The sequence below is a fragment of the Artibeus jamaicensis genome, unplaced genomic scaffold, assembly GCF_021234435.1.
Source record: "Artibeus jamaicensis isolate MK-2021 breed Jamaican fruit bat unplaced genomic scaffold, CSHL_Jam_final contig_332, whole genome shotgun sequence".
Classification (NCBI taxonomy): domain Eukaryota; kingdom Metazoa; phylum Chordata; class Mammalia; order Chiroptera; family Phyllostomidae; genus Artibeus; species Artibeus jamaicensis.
The window spans coordinates 333,740-353,675 of NW_026521788.1; the positions used below are offsets into that span (position 1 = coordinate 333,740).

Here is a 19,936-nt window from a genome sequence, read left to right on the forward strand (position 1 = left end):
AAAAAGTTAACTACTAACTGCCTACCGTTGACCGGAAACCTTACCAATAACATAAACAGCCAATTAACATACATTTTTTGTGTTATATATGTATTATGTACTGTATTCTTTTTAAAAAGATTTTATTTATTTATTTTTACAGGGGAAGGGAAGGAGATAGGGCCAGAAATATCAATGTATGGTTGCCTCTCATGTGTTCCCTGCTGGGAACTGGCCTGCAACCCAGGCATGTGCCCTGACTGGGAATTGAACTGCGATACTCTGGTTCGAAGGCCCACACTCAGTCCACTGAGCTAGGTACTGTATTCTTATAATGAAGCTAGAGAAAAATGTGATTTAAAAAATCATAAGGAAAAGAAAATATGTTTACAGTATTAATTGGAAAAAGATTTACATATAAATGGACTCACGAAGTTCAAACCCGTGTTGTCCAAAGGTCAGCTGTAGTCATGTGACTTTATAATGTAGCCTCTGGAATCAAGTAAATCCCAGGCCTTCTGAACCTGGCAGAAGTCGCAAACTAGTGGCCCTCAGGGCCAACTTCACCTCTGGACTAGATGTGTTTGGCTGGTGCAGTGTTTTACAAAGAATGTAATCAGAGCTGTTCATTTACGAGGGTGTACATGATCCACTCCTGTCCTCACCACTTCCAACTGTCACATACACTGTCCATCTGGCTCCTCATACTTTCTTGTTTCTTGACTGGCCCCTGAAGGTGGCTGATTTGTAACTCCTGGCCTAGAGCTGTGTATAATCTTCAAACAAGGTAACATGTACCTCTAGGGTCTACAAAGACTTCTAGAGATATGCAGGTATGTACACTTAAAAAACAATTTATAGATTCAAGATTTTCAACATCTACATGTACTCTTTTTAAAAAATGTTTAAATTTATTTATGTTTAGACAGAGAAGGGAGGGAAAGAGAGAGGGAGAGAAACATCAGTGTGGTTGCCTCTCACACATCCCCTACTGGGAACCTGGCCTGCAACGCAGGCATGTGCCCTGACTGGGAATCCAACCGACAACACTGTGGTTTGAAGGCCAGTGCTAAGTGTATTCTTAAAAACATGCTTGCCTAAGAACAAGTTTATGGTTGGCTAGTTCTCCTTTCCCATATTCTTTTCATAATTGCTCTTCTACTTTACAAAAGAAAATATACTCTCACTTATCAGTCAACAACCTTACGATGATGCTTGAGATGAGGTGACAGTTGAGGTTTGGAGCTCCTGAAAGTGTCTTGAGAAACTCAAAGAGGGGAGTATCTTATTTCATCCAGGTCCAAACACTTTCAAGGCTCCATGTCTTGTCTGTGTGTCTGTCAGCATATCTATCCATCTACCTATCTTCCTTCCCTTCCCTTCCTGCTTTAGTCTGTCTGTCCGTCCATCCATCCATCCATCCATCATAGAACTAAAATTCAAAAGTGAGGTAGTCATCACAGGAATGATAATACAATACTCACCTGAATTAAAAAAATAAGGTAAGACTTTTTTCTGACCAAACATAAGTCTGGCTGACTGGGCCCATTTATTTGACAATGAGGACTGTTTCTGTACATTATATTTGTATATAATTTATGTATAATAAATAGTATATCTGAACATATATTCTTTGTAACTACAGTTGTGGTACAATTTTTAATGTCACCTTATAAATGTATGTGGGGGAAAGTGTATGAGAGAGGTACGTAGTCTTAAAAATTCTTTTAAGGGATACTTGAACACACACAAAAAAATCGATGACCATAAATCTAGAGGATCCATGATAATACTGAGCTGCTTGAGCCAGGGAAACCTGATCAGTAGGGATTGGCTGGGCTGGATCTGCTGGGGTCCTTTCTGTGAACACCTGCTTTTCTGCTCAGAAGAGTAAGTCTAAAGATGATGGAACCTCTGGCCTCACCTTCCTCCCTGACCCTGAGGGAAGCAATTGGGCTGTTGGTGAATCACTGAGGTTATCAGGTGTTATAACATAAGCTCCTAACTCAGCCTGGACATTGGGCCACCTGGTCTTACTGTGGGTGAGTTGGACAATCTGAGAACACCCTGGTACTTTTTAGAACAGCAGATAACAGCACGCTCCAAGGGGTCCCTTGGGGAAGCATTAACATTCTAGAGTGGCAAGAAACACTTGAAATGGAGGTTGCAGAGTGGGTTAGCGAATGTTTATGGAGCAGTCTGCATCCTGACAGGGGTCTTATGATTCATTTGGACAGAGATTTTGTGAGATTTCAGTGTGAGGAGAGTCCTTGGAGGCTAGCCACCACAACATTCTCATTTTACAGATAAACAAACGGAGGCCAGAGACATTGTTCCATGGTCACATGGTGAGCCAGTGGCTAGAACCTGGAATCTCAGCTCCCTGCTTAGTGCTCTTTCTTCAATATCATGTGACATATATGAGCTGTACAAATTGGAACTTTTTAGGATTGCTTCAAATTGACTACTGAACTAGGTCACAGTGGATACTTGACTCAATTTGACTTGACATTTTTACTAATGACTTAGGACAAATTTGCTGGGCTCATAATTATAAAAGACTCCTTCCTTCAGCTGAATTCTGTTTTCTGGGAACTACTAAAGTGGGACTGGAACAGGGCCTGGAGGCTTGGAGATGATGGCACAGAAGTAAATTACTGTACCCACAGGCACAGTCTAGTTTTAGCTCAGGGCTGTCCCTGCTGCTGGAGCTGCCTCATTCCACTCCTGCAGGGCACTGAGGTTGTTGTAGCAACTCGTGGCTGCTGTAAGTTTCAAAAGTGGTGTTTTAGGGCCAACAGCACCCTCCTAAATAGGACAAAGGGTTTTGGCAGCTGTCATTCTGTGGGAAAAGTAAGTGCAACCTGGTATATGGACTCAGTGGTCTTGGACTAACTTTTTCAGGGATCCTTGGGCTCAGGGCCTTCCTGCACAGGTGGGTTTGTGGTGCTTGAGGTGCAGATCTCCATGGGCGAGTCAGGCATGTGAGTTCCTTGGAGTCCACAAGCCACAGTGATACCTGTGCCAACTGCCATGCTGGGACCATAGGGCTATTGCTACTAGGATTCCACTCTGACCTCAGGGTCACAGTCCCAGGTTCAGATAGTCTCCCAACAGGAGGCTCTCCCTATAGGGGGTTATGGCAGCTGCCATGGGATTGACAGCTGTGAAGCCCAGGTCCAGAGACAAGAGTCAGACACTGTCCCACTCAGAATAAATTTAATAACAAGTACATTCTACAAGGGAGCTCAATTTCGCAAAATAAAATTTTAGGTGAATGGGATGAGAATATTTATCGGTCTATAAAATGGAAAGTCAAATATTAAATATATCATTCAAGGAAACTCAATCTTCAAATCCTGGTTTTCTACCAGGTCATCTGAAAGCTTAGAATGACATTAATGTCTTTGTTCTGGGCCCATAGCATACCAATAACCTCTTTATCAAGAGAAGAGTACCTTTTGCTTTAAGATATCCACCGGCGTCTGATGAGCTTTTAGCTTTTTATTTTTAAGAAGCACCTTTCTTCTAAGTTGGTCAGGTGAAGGAAGCATGGGATCATCTGAGAAGTCACTCTCAAATAAGAATTTAGCCACCAGTTTTTCTCCAAACACAGTCTAAAAAGAATAAAGAAAACATAGAACCAGTGCCTTTTATCTAAATTTCTATTATTTTTAGTCCAGTGACTTGTTTTTAAAATCCTAGGAAGAAGAAGTAGGAAAAAAGGTGTCCCCCCTTTCCTCCCAATAGTATCTTACTGGGAGGAAGAGGTGGTTAGAAGGAGGGGATGTCTGGGCCGTTCTTTGGATGGGGCCAGCTCTAACTCTTCAGGGAGAATGATGCTCTGAGGTCTAGTGTAGTAAAGAAAACAGAGACTCATTTAGAAGCTGTGGTTTGTAGAATATGACCCATTCCAGGCATGGGTAAAAAGTCAACAGGATAGAAAACTTGAAGTGAGTATGGAGCAGGGACACAGCTGAAAGGTAATGGGCGAGTTCGCCATCTGGTAAAGAGAACCATGCACACCATCTTACGAGGACTGACACCTGGACTCCAAAGTGGAATGTGTGTCCTTCCAGGAGGTGGGCAGCAGGGCAGGCACAGGATGATCCCCTGGGGTGAGGGGAGGAAATACGGCAATTTCTATTTTTAGTTATTCTTAATTAAAAGGAACAAAAACGGAAGCTTATTAATGTTTCATGTGTGCATTGGAAATGGCTCCCTCGGTCTGTAAGGCAGAATCAGTCTGTATGTCAGGAGCTGTTCATGAAGGTCCCTGAGGGACAAGGAGAAATCTCCTGATTCAGAAGATTTAAAATGTCAGAAATAATGAAGCATGTTCAATCACATCAAAACCTTAGAAAATAAATAAATAATAAAGTCACTTTAAAATTTTTTATGAAAGCCAAGGGTTTTTCTACCATCAATAAGTAACAGTATTTAAAAGTTATTTTTTAGTTTATCTTTCCTGTTATTCCCTTTATATTCTACTTTTTGCATGTTTTAAATAATATATAAAATATGTTAGTAAGTAGGATATGTAAATAATTTAGAAATAAGTCAAACATACAATAGGAATACATGTTTTAGTGTTTTACTGTTACAAGCACATCATCAAAAAAGTTTAGAGACTATTCTTCTAAATGATGGCAAAGAGAAGACATTAAGAAAGGCTAATTAGTTTTATTGGCATTAGTGTTTGAGAACATTTTCTGCAGGCTGTGTTCCTCTCTCCCACTGAGAGACTTGTTTTCACAAATGCCTCTGCCAGTGGAGGAAGGAGAAAGTTGAATGAAATATTTGCTCCTAAACCTGCATTATAGTTTCCTTGTATAGGAAGAAGGGTTAAGTGTTAACATAGCAACTGGTGTGGCCAGTCTGAGCTCTTTGCCACATTTTGCATCTGTGATGTGGGCCACGAGATGATTAGACTTATTTGCCCTGAGATATTTTCGGCTTTTCTATAAATGGTGGACAGGGAACATCCTGTCATGTGGTTCAAGAAGTAGTGGAGAGTTAGCTTCTCCTTTTCTCTGAAGGAGACCTCAGGGCAATGCTTCTATTACTCCAGCTGAAAAGATGGACTGTCCTGGAAAGCACAAGCTTCCAGGGCACCCCCATCTCTCAGGTCTGAGAGACCCTAAACTGTACATGCTTCACGGCTGAGGTCCAGCTGTGGTGTGGCCCATGGAAGAATCACATAGAACTCAACAGTAATGGTAAGACAAAGGCCAAGATACTATCCTGACTCTTACCTTGAAAATTTCTGCCATTTTTCGTTGCTGAGGCAATGAACAGTGGTTCTCAATCGATATGATGATTGGCAGGTCAGAGTTGATGAAGGCACTGCGATCAATGGCTTCGACCACTTCCTATGAGAGAGTCTGCTCATTAGAGTCTGCTTTATTAGATATTTCATTAGATATCTGTCCAGGATGTCAGAGGGCAAGGTACTTACAGCTTCAGAAAGCATCTAAATTATTCTTTTGAGAAGACTCTGGCTAAAGTGGTTTTTATATTTTAAATTAAGCAAGAGAATAAGGCTATTTTCCATAAAGCCATTAAACTGATCATATTGAGTTCTGTTCACCTACTATAAGGAACAGTTATCAGCATGGTAAATTTAACAAATCAATATATGTATATTGTATATACTATAGGTAAAATATACTGTTTTAGTTACAGCATCAAAAATAGTAGGCATAAAATACTTTCCTGCTCTCAAGGAGTTTATAATCAATCTATTTGGGGCAACAATGGTCAGAGACCACATATATTTTATGTATGTGTGGAAAGACGATGATCAACTCCTTGTCCCCTCAGTGTAAAGCACAAGAGTTTTAAGAGGGGTGAACAGGAAAATGAATTAAAGACAAAATGTGTTTTAGTCATCATCTCCAATTATGACAGAAATGACAATATTCTTTTTTTCACATTTTTTATTGTTCAAGTACAGTTGTCTCCATTTTCCCCTCACCACTGCCCCCCCACCCCAGCCATCCCTATCTCTGACCCTCGATCCTACCCCTGCTTTGGTTTTATCCAGGTGTCCTTTATACGTGTTCCTCGACAACCTTCCCCCTTCTCTCATTATCCCCTCTCCACTCCCTTCTGGTTACTGTCAGTTTATTCTTTACTTCAATGTCTCTGGTTCTATTTTGCTTGCTTGTTTGTTTTGTTGATTAGGTTCCACTTACAGGTGAGATCATATGGTATTTGTCTTTTACCACCTGGCTTAAGAAATAACAATATTCTTTCCCAGGCAAGCCACAGTTCAGAGAAAAAGGATATTACATAGCCAAAGACCCTCTGAATGAGAATAGTAATTACACAACTAATAGACTACTTAGAATTTGAAACAATGATCCACTGAGACCAGTCTTCCTGGGTGACTAGTTCCCCAAGTGGAACCATTCTCATTACTTTATGAAGTTAATTATTGAATCATCTCTTAATACATGCTGTCCTCTTTTAGCAGGACACCATGACAAACGACTTTTAATTCATACAGCAAAGGAACAGCACCTAAATTATATATATATATATCATCATATGATGTAAACATTACAACAATAGTGTTATTATGTGAAAACTATTTAAGGTAGTGATAACTAAACTTTGGTTGAATAAGAATCTAGTAAGAGTTCTAGGTCAATTCCCAGAAAAGTGACCATGTGTGAATCTTACACAATACTGTAAACAATTCTGTGGGATCTTTAGAGCAAGGACAAGAACCTCCGACCTAAGGTATCCTCTGATAGAGTCACTGATTTAAATGACAAATGAAGATAATGACTGTTTATGACTTGGTTTAAACTAAGTTACGAAGCACTACCTTGAAGGGGATCTTGGTTGTCAGTGTGTGTCCATGATAAATGATGGGCATGCCATCATCTCCATCCCAGCAGTCCAACTCGACACTCCTGCAGCCTTGCAGGAGGACCTGTGTGATCAAGGAAGAAATCCACCCCAGATGAGCAAATGGTGATAAGGTCTTAAATTAAATCCAGCTCATGATTCTATATACCAGTGTTTACATTCAGGACTAAAGAAGAAGGAAATTCGATCTAAAATGAATATTGCATCTTGGCCAAAGGCCACAATTAATCAGAACAGATTAAGGTGGAAAAAGTCCTTACCAGAGCTGAATACCACTGGAAAGTAAAATTTGATAGGAAAAGCATTTGATCACTGTCCCAGGAACTTTTGCCCCTCAAGGGACTTATATATACACGGCACATGCTGAAATGAGAGAGCCAGGCTGGAGTTCTGTTTAGGCAGCTGTCAGGGGAGGTGATGCCAGAGGGCAGAGGAAATTCAGCCACTGATTCCTTAATTAACTGTCCAGACATTTATATAAAGCCAATCAGGATCAAACTTTCCATTTAGATCCAAATTCTGCCACTGGCTAATATATCTGCTATGAACACAGAGCATGTAAGACAGGGGTGTCAAACTCATTTTCACTGGGAGCCACATCAGCCTCGCTATTGCCCTCAAAGGGCCAAGTGTATTTCAACTCCTTAACAGTTAAGGAGTAGTTACATTTACACTGTCCTAAAATTACATTCGGCCCTTACATCAGTTTGACAGCCCTGATGTAAGAAGAGTATAAGCAAGGAGTTACCAAGGATTTGCCTTGCTGTCTAATCCTAGAACAGCTTCTAGAGCAGAGATGGCAAATAATCCATAAACTCACCTTCCCATACCCTTAGCAGACATCAGCAATCAATTACAGCACATTTGTTCCCTAAGCTTTGGTATGTCATCTCACAACCTCTTCAGCAAGGTGCTTCAGCAAACCCTACCAATGAATTGGATGAAGTGATACCTCTTTGCTGTCCTGGAACTTGAGTTGGAAGCAGAGTTCCTGACATGGGTGTGGGGGGTATAGCTCAGTAATGTTTGCTTGTAGCAATCTCTTCCTCCATAACATCTATTTGTAGACTATCTTTTAAGAAAGTCTCGAAAGGGTATTGAATGCATCAAGAGCAGAATATATCTGCAAATGGGCCAAGCTGCTGGCTTAAGAATCCACATAAGTATGTGATAGCACTCCAATACTGGGGGCTAATGGCCACTAAAGTTTCTGCAACAAAACTCAGGTAGTGGAATCCCTCTTATTTTAATATTTTTGTAATGAAATATTCTCTAGATTCTTCCCATTGCACATCAGGCAGCACTCAATCTTCCTGGGTGATCAAACTTTCCAGCTGGAAGCTATTCTCTGGCCTAAAATCCCAAGGTTATCAGTTACTCCCTACAGCTGGGGTTTCTAGAGGTACATTGTTTGAGGCTGAAAATTGCTGTGTGGATGACAGTGAAACACAAGGCTGCTCCATCTCTGGGGTGTGCCCGTCATACCGGGAAGCACACCCACCTTAATGTCTCCATGAATGGCTAGAAAGGAAAAACCAGAGCTGGAAATTCCAGGTGAAAACAGGGCTTTTTTTCTCAGTTCTGTTCTATCCCATAGAGTAACATTAGGAGGTAATTAGAAGGGCTGAGGAAGAGAGTGGTAAGAAATAAAATTAAAGGAAGGTTCATACTAGGTTTAATCACATCTGTAAATCTATTTGAGGGGCTTTTGTACTTTATTCAAAAGCTGTAGCAATCTCTACTTGGGTTATAATGTTAATGAGTTAAAAAAAACTCTTTAAAATCAAATAGGGAAGTGAAGTAGGAATAAAATCTAATTGGTCTTTGCTTGTTTTCTTGGGAGAGATTCTCTCTCTCTCTCCCTTAACTTTTTGCTCCTGAGAACAATGGCTTTCAAACTTCTTTAACCTTGGAATTCTCTGTGCAAATGCAGGGCCAATATGTACAGCACAATATGCCCCAGCTGCAGTGGGGGCAGGTGTGGGACCTTCCTGCTCTATTGCTTGCTCATCTCAGTGTCAGCCTCTGAGGCCCCTGGGCTGAAATTCTATTTTGAAAATCACTAAAGACATCTTAATTTCATAACTTTGATTTTAGAGTTTAGAACACATATTCCATACTAGATAAACTTTGGAACAGAAGTTTGATCATGCTTTGAGGACTATCCAGACTAACCTGGAGAACAAAAGAACCTCAGGTCTGCTGGGCATGTGTAAACAACACAATGGCAATTTTCACACTCGAACTCCCCTCTCCTCTCACATGCCCCACACACTCTAATATTCCCTGGGCCTAACCTAGCTCCTTTTTGATTGACTACCTCTTCTTGTAGGAGTTCTAAAAACAGGCAGCAGACACTAGGAATTTGCAGACAATATAAAAAGGAGGCAACTGACATTCAGATCATTGATAGTTGGATGTATAGGTCAAAAAGATGTGCTTTCTTTCTAGTCCAGAGAACCTACTGAGTTTCCCAGAACATCCCCTTGAATTAAGTGTGAGGACAGAGCCTACAGTCTGTGCAGATTTTTTTTCTTAAGTTGGTTACCATAGGGATGGGTTGCTTGTGTAACAAATTGCAAAGCAAAACAACCAATACTTTGGGAATAACTTCATAGAGAGTTGCATTTTCTACAATGCTTTCCCACTACAATATATTGATTTATTTAGCATTTAGGGAAATGATTAGATCACTTTCCCATGGGAAAATCTAATTTTAGTAGGAGTAGGTCAGACTAAGTAGGGTCTAAAAGCTATGAGTCTCAAACAAATACTTCTGTTTCTTTGGTTGCCCAGAATAGAGGTTAAGTATAGATAGCGGGAAAAAAGAAAACAAAAAGAAGGAAAGAAAACAACTGTATGTACATAGGCTGTTTTCCCACACATCATACTTCCTCACATTTTGCATGTAGTAGTTCATAAGTTCTTCACAGGAGTTTGGGGTCAGGTTTTTGTGACTTTGGGGGTTATGTAAATCAGGTTTAAAGATGACCACATTCCAAGTGGAATTCTCAGTACCTGGCTATAGAGTTCAACTGAGGATTCTCCTTTGAGCTGATGGCCTGTGAGGTAGGTATTGTGTGAAGATTCAATGTAATAGTAGGACAGGGGCAGCTGCAATTCTTTAATGTTCTCCTGTGATTCATCATTTTTTGATGCAAAATTATCTTTATCCATCAGAAACCTAGGAGGAAACAAATTTTCTTAGGATTGCATGGGAAAAATACATACTCTTAAAAGATAGGCAAAATATATTTTAAAAGTTACCTTGCAAATCCTTCAAATGACATTAGGCCCTGGTGACACATACTAATGCTAGGCTCAAACTTCTGCAAGGGATACAAAAAGAGTGTTATTCAGGTAAAGGAAACTAAGGGGGAAAAAAGCCATCACATCATTTTTTAAAGCTGTTCTGTTTTCATCAGGAAACACCTAAACCAAATATTTGAACTAATTTAGTTACATAGTGGTAAGATGTAGTTTTTTTGTCCAAAAGAAAACATTTGTTATAAGTGAGTTTATTATAAAAAGCATATTTATATAAGAGAACAAGAAGAGCAAAAGAAAAGATTAAGGCTGATTTATATGAAAACAACTGGTATCGGCTTATTCAGGTGAAAAGGGGGGTGATAATAGCAGCTACCATAGAGCCAGTGAGAGGCGAAATGAGATGATTCCCATAGAACACTTCATATGGTGCTTGTACTCAATAATATTCCAGTGAGCACTCAGCATATGAGAATAACCTTACATTTTAAATATTTCCAGTGATTAAATCCAATTGCCAGAGAGCTAATCCACTGATTCTCAATCCACTGAAAAGGGAGATTGAAAACCTAAACTAATTCTGCTGCATGTGCTGCAGACATAATAAACTGTCTCATGCCCCTATCTCCTACCTACTGTAGTTGCGGCGGTCACCGTATCTCGCCTGAATTACTTATGCAAGCTTCCTGCTAGCCTCTGTGCTTCCACTCCTTCCCTAGCACAGTTCATTCTCCAGTGGTCAGAGTGACCTCTTACAAACAGCAATCAAGTCATGTTACTTACTTCCCTGCTCAAAAATTTCCATTAGCTTCCCATTTCTTATGGATGTCAGTCAAGCTCCTTCTGTGGCCCAAATGCCTAGATGGTTGGGCCCCTGCCTACCTGTCTGAAACCCCGTCTACCCTTGTTCCTCCGGCTTATGTGGCAACCATGGCACAGCTTTTTTATTGTTTCTCATAAACCCCGAGCTCGCTCCTGCCTTGGTCTTTGAGCTTGCTGCTCTCTGTGTGGAAAGTTCTTTCCTCAGACCTTCAATAGCTTACTCACTCGGGGCCCAAGCGTCCCCCAACTGCCAGCCCCAGTGTCACCTCTGGCACCACTGCATCCATTTATTCTGTTCAGTATTTTCCAGAACCCATTATTACCTGAAGCTACATTATACAGGTTGGGCAAAAGTCAGTTTACAGTTGTTCATATGGAAAAGAATACAGTAATTAAATAATACAAGAATAAACTGTGTGTTTCACATACTCTCAACTGTAAACCCACTTTTGCCCCTCCCTATATCTTTATTTATTTACTGTTTGCCTCACCCACTTGAATGTAAGCTACAGTGAGGGCCAGAACTTCATCTTATTTACTGCTTTATTCCCAGGACCTAAACATAGCCAGGCCCATAGTAGGAGCTGACAAATATTTGTTAAATGATCAAAGAGACTGAAAACCTAGACTACTAATTCTATTGCGTGTGCTAGAACAACAAGAAGGAATCATGTACTGACTGCTTATCATAGACCCTGAGTAACTGAAGGCTTGGGACCTATGTTAATTATATGTTAAATAAGAACTTATGAATGTGGTATTAAAAAAACCCTTCTATTTCTGCCCCAAACTTAAGAGTCTTTGAAAAGAAGTATAGAAAGAGTATATATTTAGCAGAAAATAATTAGAATAGTCAGGCTTTACACATGTATGCACAAGAAAGAGGTACATACCTGGATGATGCTGAGGATTTCATCATAAGTGCAGTGTTCTCCTTGGCAATTCACTAGAAAGTCGTTGAGCTGAAGTATGCCAACCCCAAATATGCCCAGGGATGTGGTCTCGACCCCAGTGCCATTTGTCACGATGCTTGCAGCAGCAATGGCATCAGAGATCTGCCTCTGGCTGTCTGACAGCTGCTGTTTACTCTTAATGAACAACCCCAAATCCGAGACATTTCTTGTCAACAAATCTGAAACGGAACCATCCACAGAACATGGATAAACTGGTCAGCATCTTTCACAAAGTTCATCTGGGAGATAATGGTGTTGTGGCTTTATTAAGCTGGAGAAATTCTTTACTAATTTGTCTAAACAAGCCATCAAACTCAGTGCTTACTCCTAACTCCACAAAGTAGAAAAACATAAAAGGAATCAATTAATAAATAAAAGAAACTAAGAGAGAGCCAGATCAATGAACTTGAAAGCCTACGAGCTTTGGTATTAGAGGGGAACTAAATGTACATTCACTCAGAGATTTTAGGCTGAATTTGGACTTCAGTTTCTGAGAATAACTTACATTTTTATATTTTCAGAGACTAAAGATAGACCTTTAAAATGATAGTTTTTATGTACTTTAAAAGCATAACTATAAATATTTGTGTGCAGGTTTCTGTGTGAACTTAAGACTTCATTCATCTCAGTAAATACCAAGGAATGCAACTGCCGGATGGTATGGTAAGGGTATGATTAATTTTGTAAGAAACTGCCCAACTCCCTTCCAAAGTGGCTGTACCATCTTACACTCCCACCAGCAAGGCTCCGGTTGCTCTGCACTGACACTAGCTTTGGAATGGCCATTCATTTTAATTCCAGCCACTTTGGAAGACAGTCTGGCAGTTTTCCACAGAGCTAAACATAGTCTTATTATATGAGCCAGCAGTTGTGTTCCTTGGTGTTTACCCAGATGAGGTGAAAATTTATATGTACATTAAAACCTACACACAATATTCACAGCAGCTTTATTTACAATTGCTAAAACTTGGAAGCAGCCAGGAAGTCCTTCCATAGGTTAATGAATAAATGCTGCTAAATCCATACAATCGAATATTATTCAGCTATACAAGGAAATGAACTATGGAGCCATGAAAAGACATAGTGAAACCTTAAATGTGTACTGCTAAGTGAAAGAAGCCTGTCTGAAAAGGCTGCATATTGTATGATCCTAAGTATATGACATTCTGGAAAAGGCAAAACTATAAAGACTGTAATAAAAAAAACCCCAGTGGTTGCCAGGGGTTCAGAAGAAGGGTGGATGGGTTTTTTAGGGCAGTGAGGCTATTCTGTATAATACTGTAAAGGTGGACTTTATGTCCAAAGCCACTATACTTATGGCCAAAGCCCACAGAATAGACAACACAAACAGTGAACACTACGTAAATTAGGGACTTCAGTTAACAATAATATACCAATATTGGCTTCCTGAAACAAATATGTAAGATATTAATAATAGGGGAAACTGTGGGGGGGGGAGTATATGTGAAGTCTCTACTTTTCACTCTTTTTCTGTAAATCTAATACTGCTCTAAGAAAAGCCTATTAAATTTTTAAAAAGTGTAACAGGTTGACTAATCTATAGTTATGTACCTACCTGAGGACTAAAGTTGAGAAAGGTTAATATTCTTAAGCATTAAAGCAACTGCATGAAAGAGGACAGGTTTTTTTATTTTTACTTTTTTGTGTTTATATTTTCCAGCAAGAACAGAAGAAGAAGGTTATAGCCTTTAAAATGCATAAGGGGTGCTGGTGGGGGTGCAGTGGTGAGTGGGGTAGAACTAGACACTCTGGTTTACATATTTGGGAAAACGTCCTGGATGCTGAGGCCATTAAGACTCTCATTGTTAAAGTGTAGACAACTCCCTCCCTGAGGCTGAGCACCCACCTGCCTGCAGGCAGGGGAGAGACTGGTGGTTCCCACCTGGGACATACCACACACCCACTGGACATCTGAACTGAGCAGGAAAGGGTTTTTGGTTGCCAGAATAACTGGAGGGCTCTGTTAATTAAATATCTTGAAATACATGGACAGACCTACACAGTGACGAATGTCCTTGTCTCAAATGCCAATGACACCTTGAAAAAGTTCTCCACATGTTTTGCCATGCCCCAGGCACACCATGAAGGACAAGCTAAAGGTTTGTGTGATAGGCTCTCTAATCCTGTTTTTTTTTTTTAAGATAGAAAGGTCTCCAAGAGAAAGATTAAATTGTTACACAGACCTAGGTCAGGCTGAAGACCGCTGGTGTTTTCGTCAATGGTTAGGTTGGTGTAGAGTGGGGCTGACTCAGAGCCCAGTCGGTTGCAGGGCACAGCGTAGAGGTCAAAGAGATCTTTCAGGTCTTTGCGGCTCCTTACACTGGGTGAGGAATGAGAACATCCCCCTTTTAGTACTGCTGCGAAAATGTGGAACTGAGAAAGGGTAAGAAGAAAGCACACTGTACCTGAAGGATTTGAACAGCTCAACAAATTCAACGAAACTCATGTTACTGTCGGAAACCATGAAGCTCTGAAAGCCTCTCATTCCTCCTTTGATGCGCCCGTGCCAGCTGCTGCTGCTCCAAGCACTGCAACAAAGACATGGCCTTGATGGGCAGAACAAGGCTGCCTCTGTCATTCTGCCCTAACAGACACTCTCTGGTTAGCAACAGGACCAGAAAGATGGATTGCAAGTCACAGGGTGGAGGCTATTTTCATTGCTCTCAGAATTAATCTATATTATGTCAGAGATAAAACACTATACATTGAAACCACTTCATGTTTGCAGTCTATTCAATAAGGGTATAAAGTTGAGGTTCATATACTTTTAATTAAACCAGTTCTTTGAAATCACAGGTTAATTGGAAGAAAATGTAAATTCAGTGTCTTTGAAGAAAAGTCATTTAAAAAAACAGCCCCAAATCACTCAGTTATAACCTGTAAAAATATGCATGTTTTCCCCTATATTCTGAATTACAGAAACACATTTAAGAAGAATGTCTTGAATGTATTGGCGTCTTCTCTTTTTCCTTTTTTAAGCAGTTCTTAGATGAAAACAAGGAAGGGTTTTTAATACTAATGGAAAATGTGAGTCTGAAAAATATTAAGAATGGCAATAAGCCAACTCTATCTAGGATCATATTTGCACCTGCCAAGAATGTATCCATTCAGTATAAAAATATCAGTCAACTAGATCAAAAAATTCAGGCTGGTTATTTCACAACATTTTTTTACTTTCTACACTGGTTCCCTGACAGGACAGTATGAGAAATGTTTTGGCTGGTTGTTCACCAAATCAGTGAACAGGATCTTTCTTTTTATTTCATTTTTGTTTTTGTCTTTTTCACTTTAGAAATTTTCGATATATAAGAAAGTATAGAGAATATTGTAATGAATAGCCTGTTTACCATCGCCTGCTAATAATGTTTACTCACAAAAATTATTTTGTGTTGACATCTGAAGGTTCAGAATATTACAAAAGGTTAGTTTATATTATTTTGGGGGAAGGATTATAGACCTCCCCCCACAGGAAACAGAAGGTGGAGTTTCAGGAAGAGGAAGAAAGCCCCGTGAAGTGGTTTATCATTTGCATTTAAACAAGTGATTCCCTGTCTTCCTTCTAGTCCCGGTTCAGCCATGGTCTCTAGGCACCCACTTCCTCTGACTTTAGGAACCTCCGTTTGTCCACTCTTTCCCTCAGTCTCACTTTCTCCTACAACAGCATTTGGGCTGATTTTTCTTTTCCTGCCTTGTCTTTTCTTTCTGTTTTAGAAGAGGCCCTGTGGTCTTGCATCTGACATGGTAGTTTCTCTACATCTACCTCTTCAACAAGAGTTTCCTCCATTATTCTGTCCTTCCTTCTCCTGTTCATGAGTGATTGAAAAAAAGGGAAAAGCCACTGAATCCTAGGTACTTGGCTATTTTATTTACCTGGGATATTTTATAGGCTGAAATATAACATATAGAATTCTGATTCTTTGTAGCTTTTAACTGTGTTACACACCTAAACTTACAGAAAAGTTGCAAGAGTGACACAAAGAATTCCCTTGTACCCTTGACCCAGTTTTACCAAGTATAGAGTTTTCAATGTATACAGCATAAATTATGATGTTCATTATTCACAGCGTGAAAGAATGCTTCCCTGTAAGAAATGATTTGCTGTGGTGTGTGTGTAATTAATGTTTCCAAAGCCAATGTCTGCACAGGCCCACTTCCTCCTCCCACCCTTCTCTCTGACAAAGGGCAGTGCCCGTTTTATCTTGGATCTGTCTGGAATCTCTGCATTTTGGAAACTTCAGTGTGGGGTTGAAGAAAATGGTGTGGCACTCTGATTCCTTTGGAGGGTTTTCATTTTAATATTATTTCTTCTGAGAGGGCAGGTGTTATTTCAAATCTGCAATCTTCATGGAGCTTATGAAATAATTTACTATAATACCAGCTTTGAAATTATCTAAACATATTCAACTTGCTATATAATATATTCATTTCTATATAGCATTTCATTGCTATATAATATATTCAGTTATATATGAGAAGAGTGTTAAATATATTTTACCCATTAGCAAAGGGTCAAGCAGCTTACTTTAGAACTTAATTTATTCTTTACTTAGCAGTGCCATTCAATATAACTTTTTTCAATGATAGAAATATTCTGCACTGTTCAGTATAGTAGCCACAAGCCACTGTGGCTATGAGAAACTGTTAATGTGGTTAGTGTGACTGAGGAACTGCATTTTATTTTATTAATTTAAATAGCCACTTTCCCCACTGTGGCCAGTGGCTAATATACTGGGCAGTGCTAATTTCAAGAATCTCAGCTCAGGTTTGTTATTGCTATTGACCTTTGAAGGGATGATGTATCACATAATTAAAAGCAATTGTAGTAATATGAGAAGATAGGAGTATAAAATAAAGAAAATTAGGAACATTAAAAAATTGGGGTCTTTCAGTTCTCAATGTAATTGTTAAGTCAAACTTTGAGACAGTCTTTGCACAGAGCACTTGGAGAAGCCCCCCTGCTACACAACTTGAGTGATGTGAAGTGTCCTTCTGTTCTATCATGTTAAGGCCCCACCTGGACGGGCTCTTGTTTGAAGACAGCACAGGGGAGGACACTGGCCTGATGGGAGATGGCGTCCCAGCAGCCAAGTTAGGGGACCCAGCCGTGGTCAGAGAGTGGGCTCTTCTGGAAGGGAGAAGGTTAGGCGGGCTTGTGATGGCATTCGCCTCTGTGAGAGGGACAAACAAAAAAGAGACAGTGACCCCAATTACATTTTCCCTCAGAAATCAAATAAAAACCAAAAATGCTTCTGAATGTCTGAGCAAATCACTCTGTACAGGCAATTTCTGTACAGGGAGCATCGAAGTGTTCTGAAGAGCGGACTCATCCGGTGGGTTCTCAACCCTCATGCACATGAGGATCATCTGGGAGCTTAAAATGTATAGATCCCAGTCACAGCATCCGAACCACGTGGGGTGTGGCCAAGGCATCCAGATGTTTTTTAAAAAGCTCTAATATCCTGCTGTGGTTCAGAATCATGTGTGTGACTCATCCAATTGTATCTGTATAGCTAATATTCCCTGTTAATAATGGCAAGTTAAGTAATAAGAATATTCTTCTAAGTACACTGTGCTTGCAAGAAATACCTCTTGGGTTCCATCATCTAGTTAAAACAAAGGTAAGTATATTTAACAAGATAAAGAATGTTAAGAATGCCCACCATCCTTAAATCACAATTTAAACCCAAATGCAAATTTTTCCCTTAAAAAAGCTCAGCTGTGAATGTGCTGCTGCTCTACCTGATTCTTCTTGTTCATTAATGTCTTGAGGGTCAGAACCGCTCCAGCTGCGACACTCTTTGTGCACTTTGGTCTTTCGAGTGGCCATCTCATCGTCGGTCGCCTCTCCGCTCTCCCCCTGGGAACACAAAACACACAGTGTTTCTCATTCTCCATTTCTCTCCTGTCACTGCTTTAGTTCGGGCTGGTCCCAATTTTCTGATGGACTCACCTGTGAGGCTGCCTCCCCCTGGTGAAGCCACTAAAGACCCACGTGAAGGCTAAGTACTCTCATGGAACATTGCCCCATTTGTCCCTCACTATAAAGCAGCGCTCCTCAGGGGAGGGGGCCCATGAGAAAAGGCACATGACCCTGGAATCTCTGTGTTGAGACAGAATTATATAGCAGATGAAATTTGACTTAGGTATTAACGGCTTTCCATCTGCAAAGAGTGACACTTTTTTTAGGTAATCATGGAGAAAATATATTATCGTGTTATAGTGATGATGAATATAATGAAATATATAATACAGAGTGATAAATATATGTGTATTTATTGTGATAAAAGGCATAACATAAAATTTACCATCTTAACCATCTTTAAGAGTGCAGTAGTGTAGTGCTGACTACATGTAGCTTCTTGTGCAACACATCTCTAGAACATTCTTGCCTTATAAAACTGAGACTCTACACCCATCCAACCACTCCTATTTCTCCCTTTTCCCTAGTCCCTGGACACCACTATTCTACTTTCAGTTTCTAAGAGTTTGAGCACTCGGGGTACATCATACAAGGGGAATCATGCAGTATTTGTCCTCATGTGACTGGCTGACTTCATTTAGGACGATGTCCTTAAGGCTCACCCATATCGTAGCATACGAAAGAATTTCCTTCATTGTTCAAAGTATTTCACTATATGTATATAGAACCATTTCTTTTCTTTTTCCTTAATTATATTTTATTAATTATGCTGTTATAGTTGTTCCAATTTTCCCCCTTCCTCCCCTCCACCCAGCACTCCCCACTCCCTCAGGCAATCCCCCCACCATTGCTCATGTACATGGGTCATGTGCATAAGTTCTCAGGCTACTCCATTTCCTCTATGGTACTTCACATCCACATGGCTATGCTGTAACTACCTATTTGTACTTCTTAATCCCCTCACCACTTCACCCATTCTCCCTCTCATCTGGCAACTATACAAATACCCTCTGTAATCCATGATTCTCTCTCTGTTCTTGTTTGCTTAGTCTATCTTTTAGATTTAATTGTTGATAGATATGTATTTGTGCCATTTTACTGTTCACAGTTTAGATCCTCTTTTTCTTAAATAAGTCCCTTTAACATTTCACATAATAATGGTTTGATGATGAGGAACTCCTTTAGTTTTTTTTCTTGCCTGGGAATCTCTTTATCTGCCTCCGATGCTAAATGATAGCTTTGCTGGGTAGAGCAATCTTGGCTGTAGGTCCCTGCTTTTCATGACTTTGAGTATTTCTTGCCAGTCCTTTCTGGTCTGAAAAGTTTGTTTGAGAAATCAGCTCACAGTCTCATGGGAATTACCCTGTAGGTAACTGACTGCTTTTCTCCTGCTGCTTGTAAGATTCTCTTTATATTTAACCTTTGGTATTTTAATTATCATGTGTCTTGATGCGGGTCTGTTTGCATCCATCTTGTTTGGGACTCTCTGTGCTTTCTTGACTTGCATGTCTATTTCCTTCACCAAATTAGGGAAGTTTTCTTTCATTACTTTTTTCAAATAGATTTCCAATTTCTTGCTCTTTCTCTTTTTCTTCTGGTACCTCTATGACGCAAATGTTGGAATGCTTGAAGTTGCCCCAGAAGCTGCTTACACTATCCTCATTTCATTAAACTCTCTTTTCTTGTTGTTCTGATTGTTTTTTGTCTCCTTCTGTTTGAAATCATGGATTTGATTCTTGGCTTCATCTACTCAACTGTTGCTTCCCTATAAATTGTTATTTATTTCAATTGGTGTATCCTTCATTTCTAACTGGATTTTTTTTTATGCCATTGAAGTCCTCACTAAGTTCCCTGAGCATCCTTACAAATAGGCATTTGAACTTTGCATCTGATAGATTGCTTATCTCCAGTTTGCTTAGTTCTTTTTCTGGAGTTTTGATCTATGCTTTCATTTGGGCCATATTTCATTGTTTCCTCATTCTGGCAGGCTCCCTGTGTTTGTTTCTATGCACTAGGTAGAGCTGCTATGACTCCCTGTTTTGATTGCATGACCTAGTGTCATAGGTGTCCTGTAAGGTTCAGTGGCACAGCCTCC

The 19,936-nt window shown here is 39.9% G+C and overlaps 1 protein-coding gene across 3 annotated transcripts in view; it reads right to left on the reverse strand.

Moving 5' to 3' along the window:
• The window catches only part of PLCE1 (phospholipase C epsilon 1), a 353,887-nt gene that overhangs the window by 55,119 nt on the left and 278,832 nt on the right, over nt 1-19,936 (reverse strand). For 2 of the 3 annotated variants that reach the window (XM_037143006.2, XM_037143003.2), the window contains exons 10-19: nt 17,661-17,778; nt 16,936-17,089; nt 14,327-14,449; nt 14,105-14,241; nt 11,841-12,079; nt 10,126-10,187; nt 9,877-10,042; nt 6,815-6,922; nt 5,235-5,351; nt 3,438-3,596 (exon numbers count right to left, since the gene is read on the reverse strand). In XM_037143006.2, coding sequence (XP_036998901.2) covers nt 3,438-3,596; nt 5,235-5,351; nt 6,815-6,922; nt 9,877-10,042; nt 10,126-10,187; nt 11,841-12,079; nt 14,105-14,241; nt 14,327-14,449; nt 16,936-17,089; nt 17,661-17,778 — 1,383 coding nt within the window. The remainder of the gene's footprint in view (nt 1-3,437; nt 3,597-5,234; nt 5,352-6,814; nt 6,923-9,876; nt 10,043-10,125; nt 10,188-11,840; nt 12,080-14,104; nt 14,242-14,326; nt 14,450-16,935; nt 17,090-17,660; nt 17,779-19,936) is intronic. The other variant, XM_037143005.2, reaches the window with a different exon arrangement.